Genomic DNA, 24,574 nt, shown 5'->3' with positions numbered 1-24,574 from the left:
AACTGTATCTTCCTCTACTGTGAGTAATGCTTCACTCCCCCAGACTCTGCCACTAGGCTCAGGGACCTGTGAGGCCTGAGGACAAGACTTACCAGTGAAAACTGAATCAAAAATAGGCACTGAGTACATCAGTCATTCCTGTGTCCTTTGGCACTAGGTCCCTTGCCCCACTGAGCAGTGGGCCTCTGTTTTCCTTAGCCTTCCTTTTACTGCCAGTGTACCTATAGAAGCCCTTCTTGTTGCCCTTCATATCCTTCTCTAGTTCCAACTTGAGCTGAGCTTAGGTTTTCCTAACTTCATCCCTGAACTCCTGGGCAATGTCTCTATATTCCTTTCAGGTAGCCCATGTCTGTCTCCACCTTCTATGTACTTCCTTTTTGCATTTGAGCTCAGTCATGTTCATCCACACTGGCCTTCTGCCATGCTTGCTCAACTTCTTCCACATCATAAGAAATTACTTCTGCTCTGAGGAGGCTGTCCTTGAAGATTATCCACCTCTCCTTGGCCCCATTGCCCTCCAGAGCAGTCTCCCACGAGATCCTGCCAAGGACATGATACCCAAACAAGCTGAAAACTGCTCTCCTGAAGTGCAGGGCTGTGATTCTATTTGTCTTGCTCACTTCTCTCAGGATCTTAAACTCAACCATCTCATGGCTGCTGCAGCCAGTGCAGCCCTCAGCCTTCACATCTTGGAGCAGTTCTTCCTTGTCTGCAAGTAACATGTCTAGCAGAGCATCTTTCCTAGTTAGGCCATCCAACAACCATGTCAAGAATTTGTCTTCAACACACTCCAAAAATCTTATCAACTGCTTGTGCCCAACCATGTTGCCCTTTAAAAAGATCTCAGGGTGGTTGAAGCCCCTCATAAGTAGAGGCCTGTGATCAAAAAGGCTTCCAGGCAGCTGTCTAAATGAAACCCTCAACCCCTCATCCTCACTTTCCCAGCTTGAACTTCTTCACAGAATAGCTGAGGTTGGAAGGGACCTCTTGAGATGATCTAGGCTAGCCCTCCTGCTCAAAGACAGGTCACCTAGAAGGAGTTACTTAGGAATTTGCCCAGTTAGATTTTTAATATCTCCAAGGATGGAGACTCCACAACCTCTATGGGCAACCTGGTCCAGTGTTTGACCATCCTCACAGTAAAAAAGCCTTTTCTTTTGTTTAAATGGGATTATTTGTATTTCAATTTGTGCACACTGTCTCACCCTGTCACTGGGCACTACTGAGGAGAGTCTGTCTCCTCCTTTAATCTCTTACCACAACATATTTAAACACACAGATAAGATTCCACCCTGAACCTTCTCTTCTCTAGGCTAAACAGTCCCAGCTCCCTCATCCTCTCATCATATGAAAGATGCTCCAATCCCATAATCATATCTGCAGCCCTGCTCTGGACTCACTGCAGTATGTCCATATCTTTCTTGTATTGAGAAGCCCAGAACTGGACACAGTACTCAAGATGTGGCCTCACCGGTGCTGAGTAGAGGGGAAGGATCTCCTCCTTTGACCTGCTGGCACTGTTCTTCCTAATGCAACCCTGTATGTTGTTGGCCTTCTCTACCACGAGAACATTGCTGGCTCATGTTCATCTTGGTGGCCACCAGGACCCCCAGGTCCTTTTCTACAAAGCTGCTTTTCAGCCAGCCGGCTCCCAGAGTGTGGTGGTACATGGGGTTTTTCCTCCCCAGGGGCAGGATTGGGTGTTTCTCTTTGCTGAATTTCATGAGGTTCCTCTCTGTCCATTTCTCCAGTCTGTCAAGGTCCCTCTGAATGGCAGCAGAACCATCTGGTGTATCAGCCACTCCTTTCCAATTCTTTATTATCTGAAGACTTGCTGAGAGTGCACTCTGTCTCATCATTCACATCATTAATGAAGATATTGTATTTGCCAAATAAATGACCACTAAGGAACACCACTAGTGACTGACCTCCAACTGGACTTTGTGCTACAGATTACCACCATTTGAGCTCAGCAATTCAGCCAGATTTCAATCCTCGTCACTGTCCACTTATCTAGTACATGCTTCATCAGTTTGTCTATGAGAATATTATGGGAGACAGTGTCAAAAGCCTTAATATAGTCAAGGTAAACAACATGCACGGCTTTCCCTTCATCCATCAAGCCAGTCATCTCATCATAGAAGGCTATCAGGTTGGTTATGTGTGATTTCCCCTTCATAAATCCATGCTGATTACTCCCAATCACTGTCTTGTCCTTCATGTGCCTGGAAATGGTTCCCAGAATTAGTTGTTGCACCACCTTCCCAGGGATCAAGGTGAATCTGGCCAGCCTGTACTTCCCCAGATCCTCCTTGTCCCTGAAAATAGGAGTGACATTTGCTTTCCTCCAGTCCTCAGAAACCTCTCCCTATCACCATGACTTTTCAAAGATTATCGAGAATGGCCTTGCAATGACACCAGCCAGCTCCCTCAGCACTCATGGGTGCATCCCATCAGGCCCCATGGACTTATGTATGTCCACTTTGTTTAAATGTTCCCTAACCTGATCCTCCTCTACTGAGCTCCAGATTTTCCCAGTGGTCTCAGGGGCTTGGGATTCCTCAAAGCATATCTTCCATGTTAAAAACCAAGATGAAGAAAGCACTGAATACCTCAGCCTTTTCTGTGTCCTTTATCACCAGGTCCCCTGCCCCATTCAGCAGCAGGACTGCATTTTCCTCTTATCTTTCTTTTGCTGTTGTTATACATGTAGAAGCCCTTCACATCCTTCTCCAGATTCAACTCCAGGTGAGGTTTTGCTTTTCCGCTCTTTTCTTAAGAGTTTTATGTATCCACTGCAACACTCAAATCACATGAGCTATCCCAACACATGTCAGTAAACACAATGGGGTCAGACCCTTGTGACTCCATGGAGTTCTAATTCCTTCTGTTTATTTTCCATGCTGCATGTGTTTGTGTATGGTCACTTAAAATGGGCCTCTAGCCATGATAGGGGGAAGGAGTAGTGCGAAGGCCTCCACATCATGCTGTCCCTGTGGGCACTTCTTTGCTGTTCCCCGAACCTACACTTTTTTTTGAAGGTCTTGTCCATTTCCTGCTCATCCTCTATGATGCTACATAGCCTGCACTCCTCCTCGCATAGCTCCTTCACCTGGTGGCTCAGTGCTTCAAACATAGCACGTCTCTCACAAGTGAGGCCACCGTTGCCCCCAGCCCCAGGGAGAGGCCCTAAGCACTCTGGGCAGCCCCAGACCTGGGCAGCTGCATCCTTCCTCCAGGGCTCTGTGTCTGGGTCAAGCTCCCTGATGTGCCAGGGGTACTTGCTCCAGCAAGTGCTGGGGACCAAGCCCTGTGGCATGTCACTACCATTGTTGTGCAGCCTCAAGCAGTCCCACACTTTATTGAGCAGAATTTCTGGCCCCTTTCTGACAAAAACTGCCCTCTAACTACCAACATCCCTGTTAGCTGGTCCCATTTGTTGAACTCCTCTGTTGCAAATTACTCTCTAGAGGGTATAGAGACTTCTGTCCATTCCCTAAGTTTGTCTCTTTTCTCTGACACATCTCCTCAAACCTGTCTCAGATAACTGCTTGTGCTAGTTCTCTCTCTGCTCTTGTCCTCTATGCATGTATCCAATCTTACCCTCCATATCCAAGTTATGTCAGTTTTTAGTCCCATTCTCCTCTGCACTGAGGGGTATAGGACATGAGGGAGCCTTCAGATTCCCCTACTGCCACAGCTAGCCACACCACAGAACTTCCTTTCATGTGCTGCTCAAATTCCATCTTAAAACTAGAGGCTATGCTTACTGAAAAGCTGTTCCAGAACCCTATACCTCTGACAGTTAGAAATCATCTTCTATTCCCCAGCCTAAATTTATTTCTGCTCTATTTATTACCATTTGTTCTTGTACAAGCTCTCTGTTACATTAACTAGTTCTTTCCTGAACTGATGCTTTCTTCTTTAATGTAAATATACATATAATAAGGAAAGCAGCACCTTTTAATGTCCTAAAAGTTGAGAAGTACTCATTAGTATATCCTCTTCTACTACCTACAGGGAAGTTACAGAAAAGACAGTGCCAGACTTCTCAGAGGTATACACTGCAAGGAAAAGAGACAGCAGGTGCAAAAAAGGGAAACTCTGATTGGTCATAAGGAAAAAAAGAATCACAATGAGTTGTGCAGCACTAGAACAGAGGCCCAGAGAGGTTGTGGGATCTCCATCTTTGGAGACTTTCAAAATTTGCCTGGACAAAGTTCTGAGCAACCTGATCTAACTTTGAAGTTAGCCCTGCTTTAAGCAGGAAGGTTGGACTAGAGGCTCCCTACATGTCTCTTCCCACCAGAATGATTATACAAAGCAACCATGTTTTTTTGAGCCTTTGCTTGGTTAGGCTATATGAATTTGTTGTTGTTGTTGTTGTTGTTGCAGTATTGGGTTTGTGTGGCAAGGTTTTGGTAGCAGGGGGGCTACAGGGATGGCTTCTGTCAGAAGCTGCTAGAAGCTTCCCCTATGTCCGACAGTCAATGTCAACCAGCTCCAAGATGGACCCACAGCTGGCCAAGGCTGAGCCAATCAGCAATGGTGGTAACACCTTTGTGATAACATATTTAAGAAAGGGGAAAAAAAACTGTGGGATAGCAACTGCAGCCGGAGAGACAAGTGATAATGTGAGAGAAACAACTACGCAGACACCAAGGTCAGTGAAGAAGGAGGAGGAGGTGCTTCAGGCATGGGAGCAAAGATTCCCCTGCAGCCTATGGAGAAGACCATGATGATGGAGCTTGTCCCCCTGCAGCCCATGGAGGTTAACGGTGGAGCAGATCTCCACCTGCAGCCCATGGAGGACCCCATGCTGGAGCAGGTGGATGCCTAAAGGAGTCTGTGACCCTGTGGGAAGCCCACAGTGGAGCAGGATCCTGGTAGGACCTGTGAAGAGAGGAGCCCATGCTGGAGCAGGTTTGCTGGCAGGACTTGTGACCCCACGGGGGACCCACACTGGAGCAGTCTGTTCCTGAAGGACTGCACCCCATGGAAGGGACCCACACTGGAGGAGGAGAAGAGTGCGAGGAGTTCTCCCCCTGCGGAGGAAGGAGTGGCAGAAACAACGTGTAATGAACTGACCGCAACCTCCATTCCCCGTCCCCCTGTGCTGCTTGGGGGGAGGAGGTAGAGAATTTGGGAGTAAAGTTAAGCCCAGGAAGAAGAGAGGGGTGGGGGGGAAGGTGTTTTAAGATTTAGTTTTTATTTCTCATTACCCTACTCTGATTTGATTGGCAATAAATTAACTTACTTTTCCCAAGTTGAGTCTGTTTTGCCTGTGACAGTAATTAGTGAATGATCTCTCCCTGTCCTTATCTCCACCCACAAGTCTTTCATTATATTCTCTCTCTCCTGTCCAGCTGAGAAGGGGGAGTGATAGAGCAGCTTTGGTGGGCACCTGGCATCCAGCCAATGTTAACCCACCACAGTCGCTAAGACAGAACATCCTTTCTCTGCATCATCTAAGATAACGCTTTCTGTATTTGTTCTGGTTTCAACTTTTCTTTAACCTGAGTGTCTAGAATAGCACATAGTAGGTCCTCTTAGTGATGTGAATAATTATATTAATAGTTTTTACTCTTTATTGGAAATACCTCCCCTCATACATCCTAAAACTATGCCTGTGCTTTTCATTGTCTTTATTAGCATGGCTAGTTCATTATCATTAGTGGTTCAAAAGCCCTAGTTCTGAATCTAACACTAAAGATAGTGCCAGAAATTTGAAAGAAACCAGAAGCAGAGAAGCCAGGAGGCCTTAGACTCAGGTTTAGTACAAGATTTGAAAATTAACCTGAACAAACCTAAAAAGCTTTCTTCTGTTATATAGATTTTGAAAGGACAACAAAGTTGCAGTATTTGCAACACAGACACTGCAACCTTTAACCAACCTCCAAACCATAAAGCAAATCTCTTCCCCTCTTTTGCAGACAGTAGTTGTTTAATGAAATATTTCCTTTTAGTAATATAAATTACTTTCATAAGACTATGCTAAATATAAATGGAAAAATTGGGGGGTGGAAAGAAATGGGAGAAGAATCCAGTAAAATAAGAACAGGTACAGAACTGATATATGTTTAATCATTAAGAGATATTGTTCTTGCATTCTGAAAAATGTAATGTATATTTCCACAGCATCTGTACACCTAAGTAGTAATATAATTTGCATTATCAGGCAATAAAGCTACAGTTTATATATAAACATATAGTTGTTTTTTTTTTTCAAACCCTTTAGAAGTTAACATAGTCTGCTTGCAATATCTTGTGGCAATTTAGTGGCAGGCAGTCACTGGATTTCAGCATTAACTGAATTAATTTTGTCTTAACATCAGTAAGGCACAGTAGTCTGATACAAGATTCTAAAATTCCTGAAAAAACAAAATGGATGTAATACTGCATTAACTGCAGGAGACTCATTTAGTGTCCTCAAGAGAACAGAAAATGAAAGGAGAATTAGTTCAGTAAGGTTTTCCATACCAATTGAAGACCAAATCAAGAAGGGTTACTCTTCTGACAAGGAAGACTTCCATTAAAAGCAACAGATATTTGTTCGGGTGCACAGAAGTTTATGAGTCCTTGAAATAAGAACGCTTCATCAACAGGCTCCCCTTGCTCGGGCGGCCCGTAGTAAACACCAACCACGAGGTTTCCTTTGTTGGCTTGGCACCTAATTTTTACCCATAAGCTCTCAACCTGTTCATTGCTGGTTTTCAGACAGCTCTGTGCAGTCAATCCATTCTTTTACATGGAGGGCAACCCCCCTGTCCCTCCTTCCTTGCCTGTCCCTTCTGAACAGTTTATAGCCATTGATTACAGTGCTCCAAGCATGTGTTTCATCCCAACACATTTCAGTGATAGCAATTAGATCACAGCTTTCTAGCTGCACAGTGGCTTCCAGCTCCCCCTGTTTGTTACCTATGCTGTGTGCACTGGCATTGAGGCACTTCAGTTGGGCTGTTGACCATGTCACCTTTTTGGAGGAACACACCCTAATTCCTTTGAGGCTTTTCACAGGTGCTTCCCTGTTGGTTCCTAATACATCAGCAACCTCTGGCTCTTCTCTGATACTCAAAACTCCATCCATCCCTTTCCCCTGATAAATCTAATTTAAATCTAGTTTAAATCTCTCCTTAGAAGTCTGCTTAAAAGCTCTCTTTATAAGCCTGGCCAGCTTGTTGGCGAAGACCCTCCTGCCCCACTTGGTCAGTTGAATCCCATCAGCTCCCAACAGGCCTGGCTTCTCAAAGGTAGATCCATGATCATAGAAGCCAAAACCTTGAGTACGGCACCAGCTATGCAGCCAGGTATTCACCTGTTCAATTTCTCTCTTCCTTCCTGAACCCCTTCCCCTGACTGGGAAGATAGAGGAGATGAGACAAGAGAGACAAGATAGATGTTAGGCATATACAAGAAAGGAGGGAGACAAAGATGAGATGAGATAGGACAAAGGAGAGATGAGAGAGAAATGAGATGCCCTGCATGCAGCTAGGACATACTCTTAACATATATGCTACATAAGCAATCCATAAAAAATGAAAGGTGTATAGAAACATGCACACACACCCCCCCCCAAGCAAATTATTAAGCACTTATGGGAGTGCATATGCACAAAGAGGAATGTCCAAATACCTCAGCAAGTGACTTCTTATATAGCAGATAAATTAGCAGTAAGTGAATGTGACACAGCAGACTTCACAACTTTAGTCAAGAAACACCATGCTCAAGGCCACAGACTGTGGCATCAGATTTAAAGCAGAGACTTCTCCACAGTGAAGCAATATGGCAAAATTTTAACTTTTGGTCTGGATATTTGAATTATGGGATTTGTTGAAGCATCTTGCATCTTTCTTTTTTGAAGACGTGAATAATTCATCTTTTTTATTTAAAAAAAATATTTCATAGTAAAATGCTTTCTCTTATTAAAAAAAGGAGCTCTCTTGTTTACTATGCAGTAATTGTTTTTCAAAGATATTTATGACTTCACTGGTTTTTCAGGATGCAAATGTTTATATTAAGTTTCTTCTATTCCCATTTTACTAAGAAGGCATGAATACTTCATACTGTTATGTTAACTCTACTTGTACTAAAGCTAAATCTTTTACCATCCAAAGCAGAAAACCTATTTTTACAGCTTTAGTTTGGTGTTCCTTATTTAGGTTTAAATAATGAAAATACCTATACAGGTTCTAAGCACCTTGGTATACAAAACAAAACAAATTCCCAACAACACTCAATATTTAAAAAGCTTGAATTACTAGCCAGCCATTACAAAACCAATTCCAGAATCCCTCTCAAACTTCCATCTTATTTAGCCTGCCCAGATCAGACTATTTAGAACCTAATGGATATGCTATGACTGCAACCAATTTCTACATAGTTGTGTAAATCTACCTCAGTTATTTTCTGCTGTCCCTCACTCCCCTTCCTCCCCCATTTATGTATATCCTCAAGTCATAAAATTTGGCACAAACAGTGCAGCAGTGGGGCAGGGCTGGAAGGGCAGAAGCCATTACAAATGAGTTTATGCAATACCAGCCAAATTATTGCTGGCTCAACTTAATGCTATGATCCCTCATTCAGAGCAACAGTGAAACTGTATTATGGTGCATCCTACATGTTTTTTGGAAAAAGCTGTTAGATCATGACTGTACACACCAAAATAGCTACAGCCATTCCACGATAAGGTGAAAATTATGAGACTGACAGAATGACCACAACTATAAGTCAGAAAAGCACTTGAGCATGCTCTTATGTAAAAACCACAAGTGTTTTGCTGAATCAAGACCTAGATTCTGGATATCACACCATATCCTTCCTGAGACGCTTGATATCCTATAAAAGTTCATGCCAATTACCCTCCCTCCTGTATCTGAAAAGGTAGAACACATTCGCAAAGCAAGTATTCATTTAATCCTGTTTTCAGTGAGATTACCATCTTTTGTCTAATTTCCCCCTATACCCTAATTGTTTTAGTAACAAGAAGAGGCATTATCATTTTAATTAAGCAAATGCACTATGTGGAGTCTGCTTCCTGTCACTGACAGTGACCAGGAACATACTTTAGATACAAGTCAACCTTTCTTCTCCCCCAGTCCTCAAGGGGAATTTTATAATAGTCTCAGTAAGGGGAAGGAACAGTTTCTTTCTAACCACAGAAAATCATAAGAGATTAGCTCCTCTGTGTGTTACTAGGAATATTACTGGGTACTCATCACCTTTTAATTAGGGTACTTAGGAGTCTAACTCAACATTTATGGATCATACTTCCTGGTATCCCATTTTTCACCTTCACTTTCATCTCTTTAATACTCTTTGATAATCCAGCCAACCCATTTATCATTATACAAAATTAGTTTTTGCTTTGGCCACTTATTCTTCAGTCTTTTTATTGCCATTTTTTTTCTTCTAATTTCCTTTTGTTTATGGTTCTGAATACTTTCTGTACTAAAAAAGCTTCCATGTGGATTCCAAGGATTTTAATTTCATAGCTACTATTATTTGCAGCTTTCCAAATGTCACACTAATCCAGCCAAGCACTTGAGTCCATTTTGAAGTTAAGCTGGTTTACAATGATACTACCAATATGCTTTGCTAATTCAGAACTTGGGCTGAAATTAAATCATGCTTTACATGATGTCTCTGTACTTGTATTTCACATGGTCCCTCTATGGAAACTCAATTTAAACTATGATCGCTACAATACAGGGGATGATTGCAAGAGTGCCCACTAAGAAAGTAAAAAATAAGCATATGCATTTAGATCTTGTTATTTAGCTTTTACCTATATTCACGTTCCTGGAGTATTTCAGTTGGATCCAATCCTTGTGGTTTCTGGATAGGGCTGATACGATTCTGTTTTTGCTGCAGCTGCACAATAGGTGAAGGCTGTCCAGGTGTGGACTGTGGTACAGAGGGCCCAGGCATGGCTGCAGAAGGCTGAGAAGCAGTGGGGGCAGGAGGAGGCCTCCCACTAGGAGGTGGTACGGAGAGCTTTTGTGGTGTATTGAGAACACTCATATCTGGGGCTTGGCCTAGAACATAAGAAACATGATAACATGAAATATGGAATGCAGTAAAAAATCCAAGATGATTTTTTAGGTCAAAACAGGAAGCTAAGACAAACATTCAAACTTATCAGGAAAAATACTAAGTTTCCCTCCCTATAGATAAACAAACTCAAATGGACATTGCAGAAAGTGATCCAAAAATAATAAAAGTGCATGTCAATTTATGAAAAACACCTCCTATTTTTTTTTAATTTGCACTGTTTTTTAAGTAAATCTAGCATTAGTAAGAGCCCCCTAGAACTAGTTTCATGTAAGTGCAAGACCAAATTCTGCCTCTTCATATGTTCATTGTCCTTATACCGCTTGCAAGGATGCATCCACAGTCACAATTTGACTAGAAGCATGAGTAGGCCTGCTTTTACAACTCTGTGAGAACCAGTAAGCCATATTAAAATTTCAGCAATAGTACTCAAATATACCTGGCAAATATAAATAGCTTCCATTTTGCCCCCAACTCCCAATTAATTATATTTATGTATCTGAAATACTTGGTATCTGATTACTCTTTTATGTTATAGCATTATAACTATTTTGAAAGTTAACTAACTCATCAGTTAACATGAACATAGCACCTGCTAATGACAGCACAGGTTTCAGTACTCTAACAAGTCAGGAAGTCACTTATGCACACAGATGTGAGATAGTCACTGAGAACAGACATCTGCATCAATAAGGATCACTTGATTGAAGAAAGATAATAATTTATTGCTAAAAAATACAACTACACAATATGCCTGTAGTCTTGTAGTCAATTTCACTTCAGATCTAGCATCCTAACCATCTGGCATTCAACCATCTGCATCAATCTTTGGAAAAGGATCAAGCTTATGTATTTAATTCTGATCGTAGAGAGTGCTTCATGTTCAGGCTGCCTAACAGCTGCAACAATTTCATCTAGTCAACTCATTCACCTTCGAATAAGTGGTAAAACACTGCTTGATATTTAAGTGCTAGGCAAAGTAAAGGTCACACCATTTCTTCTTTATGCCTTTTTATTTCCCCATTCTTTTTCTTGCCTCTTTTCCCCAATCCCTACTCACATGGTTTAACCTTAACTGTATGCATGATATAAAATTACTGCTATACTCCCTTTTACCTTCTGTCCAAGGTTTAGGGGTCATGGCAGCTATATGTCCAGGTACTCCTGGAGCTGGTCCTGGGCCAGCTGTAGGACCACTCATTGCATGTAACCCAATACCTATAATTTAACAGAGGAAAGAAAATTATTAAAATATAAAACTTTAATACACATTAAAAAATCCCTCTGCATTCCAATATGCTAGTCTATTTATGCAAATAAGCTTTGTGCATTAAAAACAGGTTTAAATGGATTCCACTGTGCAAAAAATTAATGTAATGAGGTATATTAAAATCACATTTTTTAAAATACTCGATGACAAAGCCATGTGCATTGAAATTAAGTGACCAGAGTTGTTCAAATTATTTTTATAAGAAAATAGGATCATCTTTATCCTCAGCTTCTAAAGCTAAATAACAGTTTACAGAAATTGTTAACTCTTTAAAATAACCGGCATATTTTTAATCTGTTCTTGAAGATAATTTTGTGCCCAAAATCTTTTTTATGGTATATATTATGATGATATCATGAACACAGGATTATTATTTCAAGTGAGTAATAAACAGCAGGAGGATATTAATTCTTAAAAATGAAGATCACATTTTCATAGTCCTTGGTTAAAAAAATGTACAAAATGGAAAAGACAAAAGAAATACATAAAGGATATTTAAAACTGCCTTTAAGTAAACTGGATTTTTTTTTCCCATGGGAAAAGTTCTTAAAAGGTCTGAAGTTGAAAGCAATGAAGAGTCAAAAAATATGCATATAATACGGTTATTAATATATCACAGTGAGATCCATATAATATCCACATGGCTAGATAAACCATTTCTTTACTTTCTTGAGGTTGTGGAGGAGGGAAGAAGTGAAAGACAATCATCATACAAATTAATGAACTTACAAACAAAACCAAACTTCAACAACAGGAAACTCCCCTCCTTTCCCTCTCTCCCTCCCCATTAAATTAGGATTGGACTTGTTCAGAAAACATAACAGGTGCAAGCTGTTTAAAGTAACACAGCTGTTTAAGACCGAAATAAGTTTGTGTACTGCATTATAACATCTATTATTATGAGAAACTCTTTTCCCTATGTAATGCACTTGACAGCATACTGCATATAGTTTAATTTTCATGATCTGCATAATCAGTCAACTTCTAGATTTTATATCTATTTTTCTGCATGGCAACAGGGGAATGAAAACGAATTCTAAGAAGAGCAGTAAAATGTCATCGGCAAACTGTGACAAACATTTCCAAAAGTGGTAGGCATAATCAGGACAAACAGTATATAAATTACTTTTATCTCTATTTTTAAAAATAATTAGTATCCTATTAATGTGCTTTATGTACTTACTCCAACTTAAAACCATAGGTCATTGTTCATATAGATGTCTGCAAATGGTTCCAAATTATATGCCTGCACACCAATATTTCCTGTTATTTTCCACAGGTAGAGCTTAATTTAAAGAAGTATCTTGACAATGACATGGTGCCTACATTCACTTACTTGATTGCCTGCTATAGGCAGCAGGAACCTGTTGTTGCTGAATGCCAGGCAGGGTCCTCTTTCCTTGAACAGCAAGTTGGAGGTTTTCTGGTAAAGACTGACCTCTAGCTAACATTTTGTATGCTAGAATCTGAGCTCCGAGCTGATGTAGCTGTACAGGACTGAACGGGGAAGGACCTCTGTTGGGTTGATTCATAACTTGTGGGTCTCCTGGTACCATGGGTCCTGGCTGACTTGGAGTCATCTGGGGTGGAGTTGGACCTCGTTCAGACATTGGACTGGGCACATGTTCTGGTGCTCCCAGTGGAGATGGGTGTGGAGACATATAGCCTGGAGCAGATAAGAGGTTCAAAAATTTATTTTCCAGGTAAATCAAGTCTAAACTCCACTGAAGTTTCTTTACCTTAAACAGTATCTGAATTGTAAAAAATTATCTCTCACATTAGTAGAGCTGTAATATTTTCTACAAGAACAGCAGTATGATCTGAAATTCCCTGAGATAGCAAGAAAGCTACAAGACTTATTATTCAAACAGAATAATTAACTCCCCTCACATTTGTGGTAAAACAAACTAAAACTAAATTGCATGTGAAATACAGCAATCAAATGGCATGATAGGGCACTGGTTCACCTGTATGTTGAATGAATGTTTTGTTATAGAATGTTTTCAAAGATGTTTGCCTATTTTACAGCTTATAAAAACAGCATTACATTTATATATTTATATACTTATATTTATTTTGATGTGCATACATCAAACCACCTATTCAATGATACATAACCTTTTTGCTAATACTCCTCAACATACAAATATAAAACCAGACAGTATCTAATTCATATTTTTTATATAGTTCCTCAAGCTTATGTGGATTAAAGCTTTTAGTCTGAGAAACACTACCTCTTACTATCCAGGTGCAGAAAAACCCAGAGTATCAACTTTGAACACAAAAACTATCTTCTGAAGAAGCTGTTGAACATTAAATCCTAGAAGAGATCTAACAGGGTATATTGGGTTTACATGGCACAGTTTTGGTAGTGGGGAGGGGGGACTGCAGGGGTGGTGGCCTCTGTGAGAAGAGACATAGGGCTGCCCCCATGTCAGACAGAACCAGTTCTAGCCGGCTCCAAAACAGACCCACTGCTGGCCAAAACTGAGACAATCAGCAAAGCTGGTGGTGCCTCTGTAATAATATATTTAAGAAGGGGGAAAAAAACTGCACAAACAACAGCTGTGAGAAAGAGTGAGAAAAATGTGAGAGAAACAACTATGCAGACACCAAGGTCAGTGAAGAAGGAGGAGGAGGTGCTTCAGGCATGGGAGCAGAGATTCCTCTGCAGCCCATGGAGAAGACCATGACAATGGAGGTTGTCACCCTGCAGCCCATGGAGGTCCACGATGCAGCAGATATGCACCCTGCAGTCCGTGGAGGACCCCACACTGGAGCAGGTGGATGTGCCCTGAAGAAGGCTGTGACCCTGTGGAGAGCCTGTACTGGAGCAGGCTCCTGGCAGGAACTGCAGCCCATGGAGAGGAGCCCATGCTGGAGCAGGTTTTCTGGCAGGAATTGTGGCCTGTGGGGGACTCATGCTGGAGCAACCCGTTCCTGAAGGACTGCACCCCTGTAATGGTTTAGCCCCTGCCGGGGTCTGAGACCATGCGGCCGCTGCCCCTCCCCCACAAAGGGAGTGAAATACAAAGCCCCGAAACTGAGATAAGTAGAGGTTTAATACAACAGAGCAAAGTATATCTACCAATACAGGAGTGAGAGGAGCAGACGTATAAAACCACGCGCCCCGCGCTCCCGCGCCAGGATGTGACGTCGGCATGGTATCTGAATAACCCGGCTAGAGCTCCCCCCCCACTGCTGGGGAAACTTAACCCTATCCTGGTTAAACCAGGACATAATCCATCCCTTTATTCTATACCATGTGCGTCACATCCAGCTGCCACTTAGCAATTAGCACTGACAAAGAAAAATTAACAAAAGCACAGTATAACTCACGGTGTGTTTTCACCCACAATCAAGTCCCCTTGTGGCACGCATCGGACCTCTCCATCCTTCTGCATCACCCACCAGGTGCACCCAGGTCCTTGAGCAAAAACAATCCCGTGGATGGGTTTGCCTTTGCCCGGCGCAGGACTAACCCAGACCATTTTTCCCAGCAGATCCCTCATGCGCACCACAGGGACTCTATCCCCGTCCACAACACGTGGAAGTTTTGACTGAGCCGGGCCAGCTCGATTGGCAGATCCTCTTGTGTTGACTAACCAAGTGGCCTTTGTCAGATGTGTGTCCCAGTGTTTGAAGGTTCCACCCCCCATTGCTCTCAATGTAGTTTTTAACAGTCCATTGTAGCGCTCGATCTTCCCGGAGGCTGGTGCGTGGTAGGGGATGTGGTAGACCCACTCGATGCCGTGTTCTTCTGCCCAGGCATCTATGAGGTTATTTCGGAAGTGAGTCCCGTTGTCCGACTCAATCCTCTCTGGGGTGCCGTGTCGCCACAGGACTCGCTCTTCAAGGCCCAGGATGGTATTTCGGGCGGTGGCGTGGGACACTGGATAAGTTTCGAGCCATCCAGTGGTTGCTTCCACCATTGTGAGCACGTGGCGCTTGCCTCGGCGGGTCTGTGGCAGTGTGATGTAGTCGATCTGCCAGGCCTCTCCATATTTATATTTCATCCATCGATCTTCATTCCGCTGGGGCTTCACCCGTTTGGCTTGTTTGATCGCAGCACACGTCTCACATCCGTGGATGATCTCTGCGATGGTGTCAATGGTGAGGTCCACCCCTCTATCTCGAACCCACCTGTATGTTGCATCTCTGCCTTGGTGGCCCAAGGTCTCATGGGCCCACCGGGCTATGAACAGTTCACCTTTACGCTGCCAGTCCAAGTCCACCTGAGCCACCTCGATCTTAGCAGCCTGGTCCGCCTGCTGGTTATGTTGATGTTCATCAGTGGCTCGACTCTTGGGTATATGGGCGTCCACATGGCGCACCTTCACAACGAGGTTCTCCACCCGGGCTGCAATGTCCTGCCATACTTCTGCGGCCCAGACGGGTCTGCCCTTGCGTTGCCAGTTGTTCTGTTTCCATTGCTGCAACCACATCCACAGGGCACTTGCCATCACCCACAAGTCAGTGTAGATATAGAGTCTCGGCCACTTTTCTCGCTCAGCAATCTCCAAAGCCAATTGGATGGCTTTCACCTCTGCGAACTGGCTCGATTCACCTTGTCCCTCAACAGTTTCAGTGGTTTCACGTGTGGGATGCCACACCGCAGCCTTCCATCGTCGATGTTTTCCCACAATGCGACAAGACCCATCAGTGAACAGGGCATATTGTTTTTCCTTCCTCTGGCAGCTCGTTATATGGTGGGGCCTCCTCAGCACGTTTCACCTCTTGTTCTGGTGACATCCCAGCATCTTTACTCTCTGGCCAGTTCATGATCATTTCCACTAATCCTGGGGGGTCGAGGTTCCCTATTCGAGCCCGTTGTGTTATCAACGCAACCCATTTACTCCACGTGGCATCTGTTGCATGATGTGTGGAGGGAGCCTTTCCTTTGAACATCCATCCCAGCACCGGCAGTCGAGGTGCCAGGAGGAGCTGTGTCTCAGTGCCGACCACTTCTGAGGCAGCTCGAATTCCTTCATACGCTGCCAGTATCTCCTTCTCAGTCAGGGTATAGTTAGCTTCAGAGCCTTTGTATCCCCGGCTCCAAAAGCCTAGAGGTCGGCCTCGGGATTCCCCATCTGCTCTCTGCCAAAGGCTCCAGGAAGGGCCATTCTCCCCGGCTGCGGTGTAGAGCACGTTCTTAATCTCCTGCCCGGTCCCGACTGGCCCGAGGGCCACTGCCTGGGTAATCTCCTGCTTAATTTGTTCAAAGGCTTGTTGTTGCTCTGGGCCCCATTTAAAATCGTTCTTCTTGCGGGTTACGTGGTAGAGAGGGCTCACAATCAGGCTGTAGTTTGGGATGTGCATCCTCCAGAACCCCACAGCGCCCAGGAAAGATTGAGTCTCTTTTTTGGTGGTTGGTGGGGCCATGGCTGTTATCTTGTTTATCACCTCCATTGGGATGTGGCGACGCCCATCTTGCCATTTTATTCCTAGGAACTGAATCTCCCTTCCAGGCCCCTTAACTTTCTGTGGCTTGATGGCAAAACCAGCCTTCAGGAGGATTTCCATTATCTTCTTTCCTTTTTCAAAGACTTCCTCAGCTGTGTCCCCCCATACAATGATATCATCAATGAACTGCAGGTGTTCTGGAGCCCCACCTTTCTCCAGTGCAGTATGGACCAGTCTATGGCAAATGGTGGAGCTGTGTTTCCACCCCTGGGGCAATCGATTCCAGGTGTACTGGATACCCCTCCAAGTGAATGCAAACTGTGGCCTGCACTCTGGTGCTATTGGAATGGAGAAAAACGCGTTAGCGATGTCAGTCGTGGCGTACCACTTGGCTGCCTTCGACTCCAGCTCATACTGGAGCTCTAGCATGTCTGGCACTGCAGCACTCATCGCTGGCGTGACTTCATTCAGGCCACGGTAGTCCACGGTTAGTCTCCATTCGCCATTAGACTTTCTCACTGGCCATATAGGGCTGTTGAAAGGTGAATGAGTCTTGCTGATCACCTTCTGGCTTTCTAGTCGATGGATCAGCTGATGGATGGGGACCAGGGAATCTCGGTTAGTGCGGTACTGCCGCCGGTGCACCGTCTTGGTGGCAATTGGCACTCGCTGCTCTTCAACCTCAAGCAACCACACCACCGAGGGGTCCTCTGAGAGGCCGGGTAAGGTGGACAATTGCTCAACCTCCTCCAGGGCAGCTATACCAAAGGCCCACCGGTACCCTTTTGGGTCTTTAAAGTACCCTCTCCTGAGGTAGTCTATACCTAGGATGCACGGGGCATCTGGGCCAGTCACAATGGGGTGCTTATGCCAGTCCTTCCCAGTTAAGCTTACTTCAGCTTCCAATAGGGTCAGCTGTTGGGACCCCCCTGTCACTCCGGAGATGCAGATGGATTCGACCCCACTGTGGCTTGATGGCATCAGGGTGCACTGTGCGCCAGTGTCTACCAAGGCCTTATATTCTTGTGGTTCTGATGTGCCAGGCCATCGGATCCACACCTTCCAGTAAATCCGATTATCCCTTTCCTCCACCTGGCTGGAGGCAGGGCCCCTCTAATCCTGCTCACCATCACTCACTTGATCTAAGAGTGACTCCTGCAGGAATGGCTTCCTGGTCCCCTCAAGAGGGTCAAGCATACTGTTGGCCATTCTATTCTGTCTGGGGGATTTCCGACTGGACACTGGAGCTGCATCTCTCTTGGAAGACTCCCCTTTCATGGTGGTCTTCCCTTTCAGTTGCTGTACTCGTGCAGCTAGGGCAGAAGTGGGCTGTCCATGCCACCTTCTCATGTTTTCCCCATGGTCGCGGAGGAAGAACCACAGGGTGCCCCGTGGTGTGTGTCTTGCACTGCCCTTCTCTTGGGTGGGGAAACGCCTGCTTCTAATGGCTGAGACATCGGCCCATGCAGGTGGAACACAGGACATGTCCTGTTCCACTTTCTGGAGCCTCTGAGACAGTTCCTCTACAGCTGAAACCAAAGCATGTTGGGAGGAAGGGAGACTTCCCTCATACTGCCAGAGCTGGATAATCACTTCATCTACTGTCTGAGTCTGGGTGTCTCGCCACCAGGACGCTACTGCTAATGCTTTGGAACGTCCCTCTGGTCCACTTTGCAGGAACTTCCGCCACATCAACTGTGTGCAAGGGGCCTGATCTGGATCCATTGGTGACTGCTCATCATTCAGATCACCATAGATCATGTCAAACACAGCCATTTCCCTGAGGTTTTGAATGCCTTTCTCCATGTCGGTCCACTTGCCTAACCGACATAGAGCATCATCCTTGTAGGGGTACCTCTCCCTCACAGCGAGCAGGAGTCGCCTCCAAAGGCTGAGGGTTTGAGTCTGTTTCCCTATTGCCTTGTCAATACCAGCCTGCTTGGCTAAAGGTCCCACCTGCTTGGCCTCTCTCCCCTCCAATTCCAAACCAGCAGCTCCACTATCCCAGCACCGGAGCAGCCAGGTGCAAATTTGCTCGCCTGAACTGCGGCTGAAATCCTTCCGCATATCTCGCGACTCACTGAGGGATAGAGATCGGATGATTACCTCCGGCTCTTCCTCCTGCTCTCGTGATGGGCCTGGTTCATTATCACCCTGTGCACTGCGAGGGGATTTTTTGGTATATTTCGTTTTCCGTATCGGGGCGACTGATATTGGTACTGCTTGTCCCTCTGGCCCAGCTGCTGTGCTGGTGGAGGCGACCGGTACTGGCACTGCCTGTCCCCCTGGCCCAGCTGCTGCACCAGTAAGTTCACTTTCAGATCCTGCAGCTCTCTCTCCCCCTTGAGGGCAGTGATCAGTGTTAAGGGCGATGCGGTAAGCATGGGCAAGCCCCCAGCACATCGCAAGGATTTGTGTCTCCCGGGGTTTGTCAGATTGGCCGCACACCTTTTCCAAACACTCCACCAGTTTATCAGGACTCTGCACTTGTTCGGGAGTGAAGATCCCAAAGCATTGGGGGTGACCACTGACTCAGGCACTTGCCCATCTTCTCTCACACACCTTGCCATTTATAACTATCTGCCCCCGGGGCAGGTTTCCGGGTGGTGCTATTGTTGGAGAAGTACCACATGGCCCAAAACAAGATCTGGCAGACATTCAGAAAGCATTGTGCCGCAAGCACACTGGCCAGGAGGCTCCAGGGATAGCTGAAACTCTCAAAGACTGAGAGAATCTCTTCCCCTGGCTCACCCATAGAGGGGGTGAGACCCCAAACAAAAGCCCAGGCAGCAAACAGGTACCGGTTCACCCCCACAAGCAGCGATAGAAGCATATTATAGGCAGTTTGCAGCCAATACAGCAAAACAAGACCCTTGACACATTTTCCACCAAAACCAAACATCAGCACTGGGAATGCACAATGGATATAAGGATTGATCCAGCCCCACCACGCAAGCAAATTGCCCAGCATTGCAAACGTTTTTTATCAAACAAATGCAAATAAAAACAGTAAAATTACACCTAACAGATTGCTCTAACACACCTTCTCCTCTTGTCCTTATCTCAGTCTTCTCCAGCCCCACGTTGGGCGCCAAAGTTGTGATGGTTTAATCCCTGCCGGGGTCTGAGACCATGCGGCTGCTGCCCCTCCCCCACAAAGGGAGTGAAATACAAAGCCCCGGGCTGAGATAAGGACAGGTTTAATACAGCAGAGCAACAGCAACACAACAAACAGCAATAATAAGAATAACAGTGATAACAATGAACAGAGCAAAGTATATCTACCAATACAGGAGTGAGAGGAGCAGATGTATAAAACCACGCGCCCCGCGCTCCCACGCCAGGATGTGACGTCCGCATGGTATCTGAATAACCCGGCTAGAGCTCCCCCCGCACTTCTGGGGAAACTTAACCCTATCCTGGTTAAACCAGGACAACCCCATGGAAAGGACCTATGCTGGAGCAGTTCATGAAGAACTGCAGCCTGTGGGAAGGACCCACACTGGAGAAGTTCATGAAGGACTGTCTCCCATGGTAGGGACACCATGCTGAAGTGAAGGAAGAGCGTGAGAAGGAAGGAGTGGCAGAGAAAAAGCTTTATGAACTGACTGCAACACCCATTCCCCATTCCCCTGTGCCACTCGGCAGTGGAGGAAGAGGTAGAAGACCCAGGAGTGAAGTCGAGCCTGGGAAGAAGTAGGGAGGGGTGGGAGGAAGGTGTTTTTAGCTTTGTTTTTGTTTCTCACTATCCTACTCTATATTTAATTGGAAATAAATTAAATTAGTCTTCCCCAAGTTCGGTCTGTTTTGCCTCTGACTGTAATTGGTGAGTGTTCTCCCTGTCCTCATCTCGACCTGTGAGTCATCTTATTTTCTCCCCATCTTGCTGAGGAGGGGGACAGAGCAGCTGGGTGAGCATGTAGAGGCCAGCCAAGGTTGACCCACCACACAGGGTGAGCACAGAATCACAGAATCATCTAGGTTGGAAAAGACCTTGAAGATCATCTAGTCCAACCATTAACCTAGCACAACTCTGAAGGGAACAGAACTCATCTTATTACAATCCTTGCTTTTTGGTGGGTTTAGGTTTGAATTTCAATTACACTTCACAAATATTCCCTGAGCTTCATAACACATCCATGAAAATAGATGGCATGGATATGCTTTATAAGTGAGATATCGAAGACTCCAAAGCATATCCAAGACAAAAAAATCTTGAGACTTATCCTTTAGGTGATGTACTACAGTTAGATTTTAAAGATGTCCACCAGCTTTGAAAGAGAGATTTGCAGAAGAAAAATAACATTTGTATCTGTACTGGGTCTGTCTGGGATGAAGTTAATTTTCTTCATAGCCTGTATGATGCTGTGTTTTGGATTTGTGACTAAACCACTGTTGATAACGCAAAAATGTTTTGGCTATTGCTGAACAGTGCTTGCACAGTGTCAAGTCTTTCTCTATTTCTCATTCTGTACCCTCAGGGAGTAGGCTGGGGGTGCACAAGAAGCTGGGAGGGGACACAGCTGGGACAGGTGGCCTGAACTGGCCAAAGGGATATTCCATGACATATAACATCACAGTCAGCATTAAAAACCAATGGGGAAGTCTTTTCAAAGTAGCTGTTGCTTGGACGCTGGCTGGGCATCAGTCTGCTTGTGGGAGGTGTTTCATTTTTCAAAAATAGGAGAAAGAAATGGAAGGACAGGACAGAAAAATTAGTTTTAGTTGGAAAAAGATCAGATAAGACAGAAAGAGACTAAGAATTCAGTTTTATAACTACAGAGCAAAAAGACAAGAAAAGAAGACCCTGTTGAAAATAAGAAAAAATAAGGAACCTAAGGGAAAGATAGAAAGAAAAAGTTGAGGAAAGAATGAAAAGGGAGAATAAGAGACATTAAGTGTAAAAATCTAAAATTACCGAGGTTATTAAATAAAAAGATTAATATCAAAATTGCTTATATGTATATTCATAAATATATAGCTGGTGATAAAAGCCATGATAAATAATCATACAGATCATATGGTTTATTCCATTTATTAATCTTTGTCCACCAAAGGTGTCAGGACTGAGACTACTAACTACTGTCAAAAATAATTCTTTCTTTATTAAGAAAAGGGGGGGCTAAAATCCCACTTACTGAAGACACTGCTTTAAATTAATATATTATGGCATTTAAAAAGCATATAATAGCTCTATTGTCTTATGCTTTTAAATTTTTGTTTCTTATTTATTGAATTTTTCCATTACTGTTACATTTCTAAATCTCACAATTTCCTTCAAATAGCAGCTACTTTTAATTAAGGTGTTTTCAAAACTGTCTGCCAAAGAAAGATTTCTTTGTCTCCCTGCCACAACATTATACTTTTCAAAGTTATTTAGTCCTAAATCAGTGATGGCTTTTGAGATGCTGGATCTTAAATCTACCTGAGCTAAAAAAAAGTTAAGTCAGAAAGGTGAAATGAGACATACAGCACTTGTTTTTAACCTTGACAATTCAAGCCTTGAGTGCATGACATTGCTATGGAGAGAGGAATTTCTAGAAATTAATATTTTTTTGAGGTTTCTACATATTTAATAATTACATTTCCTTTATCCCTCAAAGTCATATGCATTGTGAATCTTGGCAATAAGGAAAACAGGTTTTACAAAAGTAAAGGTTAAAATAAAACACCAACTAATTATTTCAGGTAAGGACAAAAACCTTCCAAACTTCTCATTGTTAGCTATAAAATGTGACATTCATGGACTAAAGTTTTGTGATGCCATATAGAGGTTTTCCACTTTAAGTGCAAAACCTTTAAAAAGAGTCAAGACACACTGGCCAACCTCAAGCACAACCCTGGGCTTCAGGAGAACAGACTTTGGCATCTTTAGGAAGCTGCTGGAAGGAATCTGAGGGTATACAGCACTAGAAAGAAGAGGGATCCAAGAAAACTGGTTGATATTCAAGAATCATGTCATTCAAGCTCAAGAATGATGTGCAGGAAGTCAAGCAAAGGCAACAGGAGGCCTGCACTGATGGACAAGGAGCTCCTGACTAAAATCAAAGAAAAAAAGAAAGTGCAAAGGAGGTGGAAGCCAGGGCAGGTGACCCAGGAGGAGTATAGAGACACTGTAGAAGCATGTAGGGATGGAGTCAGGAAAGCCAAAGTTCATCTGGAGTTGAAACTAGAAAGTAATGTGAAGGGCAAGAATTATTTTTACAAGTATACTTGCAGTGGGTTCACTGGTGAATGAGGCTGGGAACCTGGTGACAAAGGACATAGAAAAGGCCAAGGTATTCAGTACCTTCTTTGCCTTGGTCTTTACTGGTAAGACCAGCCTTCAGGAATCCTAGGCCTCTGAGACTAGAGAGAAAGTCTAGAGAAAGGAAGACTTACCCTCAGTAGAGGAGAAACATTTAAACTATCTGAATACATGCAAGACCATGGGACCTGATGGGATGCACCCATGAGTGCTGAGGGAACTGGCCAATATCATTGACAGGACATTCTTCATTATCTTTCAAAGGTCATGATGATTGGGAGAGGTTCCTAAGGACTGGAAGAAAGCAAATGTCACTCCTATTTTCAAGAAGGGCAAGAAGGAGGATCTAGGGAACTACAGGCCAGTCAGCCTTACCTCTGTCCCTTGGAAGGTGATGGAACAAATAATCCCAGAAGCAATTTCCAAACATATGAAAGACGAGAAGGCGATTGGAAGTAGTCAGCATAGATTTATGAAGGGAAAATCAAGCTTAACCAACTTGATAGCCTTCTCTGATGAGACGACTCACTTGGTGGACTAGGGGAGAGCAGTGCATGTTATTTACCTTGACTTTAGTAAGGCCTTTGGCACAGTCTCCATTAGCATCCTTATAACCAAATTGGTGAGATATGAGATATACTGCAGTCAGTACTGTTTAACATCTTCATTAATGACCTGAATGATGGGACAGAGTGCACTCTCAGCAAGTCTTCAGATAATAAAGAATTGGAAAGGAGTGGCTGATACACCAGATGGTTCTGCTGCCATTCAGAGGGACCTTGACAGACTGGAGAAATGGACAGAGAGGAACCTCATGAAATTCAGCAAAGGGAAATGTGCAGTCCTGACCTGTAGGAGGAATAACCCCATTCACAAATACAGACTGGAGGCCGAACAACTCGAAAACAGCTTTGTAGAAAAGGACCTGGGAGTCCTTGTTGACACCAAGTGTAACATGAGCCAGCAATGTGCCCTTGCAGCAAAGGCAGCCAAAAGCATCTTGGGCTGCTTTAGGAAGAGTGTTGCCAGTGGGTAAAGGGAGGCAATTCTTCCCCTCTTCTCAGCATTAGTGAGACCACACCTGGTGTACTGTGTCCAGTTCTGGGCTTCCCAGTACAAGAGAGACATGGACATACTGAAGTGAGCGCAGCAAAGGGCCACAAATATCATGAAGTATGATCAGAGCATTTGACATATGGGGAGAGATTGAGTGAGATGGGATGGGAAGATGGAGCCAGAGTCTTCTCAGTGGTGCCCACTGAAAGGACAACAGGCAATGGGCACAAACTGAAACACAAGAAATTCCACTTAGATGTAAGAAAAAGCTTTTTTTTTTTAATGTGAGGGTGGTCAAACACTGGACCAGGTTTCCCAGAGATATTCTGGAGTCTCTATCCTTGGAGATATGCAAAACCCAACTGGTCAAGATCCTGAGCAACCTGCTCTAATTGACCTGGTTTTGAGCAGGAAAGCTGAACTAGATGATCTCCAGAGTTCCCTTCTGACTAACTATTCTGTGATTCAATGATTTACCAGTGACAGTACTTGCAAGCTTGTACTCATAAAGCCTCTATACTGCTTGATTTTTCCTATCTACATATGCT

General features: G+C 44.1%; 1 protein-coding gene across 1 annotated transcript in view; it reads right to left on the bottom strand.

Annotated features, from left to right (window-relative positions):
* Positions 1-24,574, bottom strand: part of LOC141917748 (SWI/SNF-related matrix-associated actin-dependent regulator of chromatin subfamily A member 2) — a 225,979-nt gene that overhangs the window by 174,259 nt on the left and 27,146 nt on the right. Inside the window, exons 4-6 of the mRNA XM_074811167.1 lie at positions 12,657-12,986; positions 11,167-11,268; positions 9,785-10,034 (exon numbers count right to left, since the gene is read on the bottom strand). Coding sequence (XP_074667268.1) covers positions 9,785-10,034; positions 11,167-11,268; positions 12,657-12,986 — 682 coding nt within the window. The remainder of the gene's footprint in view (positions 1-9,784; positions 10,035-11,166; positions 11,269-12,656; positions 12,987-24,574) is intronic.

This window comes from Strix aluco, chromosome W (assembly GCF_031877795.1).
Source record: "Strix aluco isolate bStrAlu1 chromosome W, bStrAlu1.hap1, whole genome shotgun sequence".
Classification (NCBI taxonomy): Eukaryota; Metazoa; Chordata; class Aves; order Strigiformes; family Strigidae; genus Strix; species Strix aluco.
Note: the sequence above shows the minus strand (reverse complement) of the source record. Positions and strands in the feature narration are given on the sequence as shown.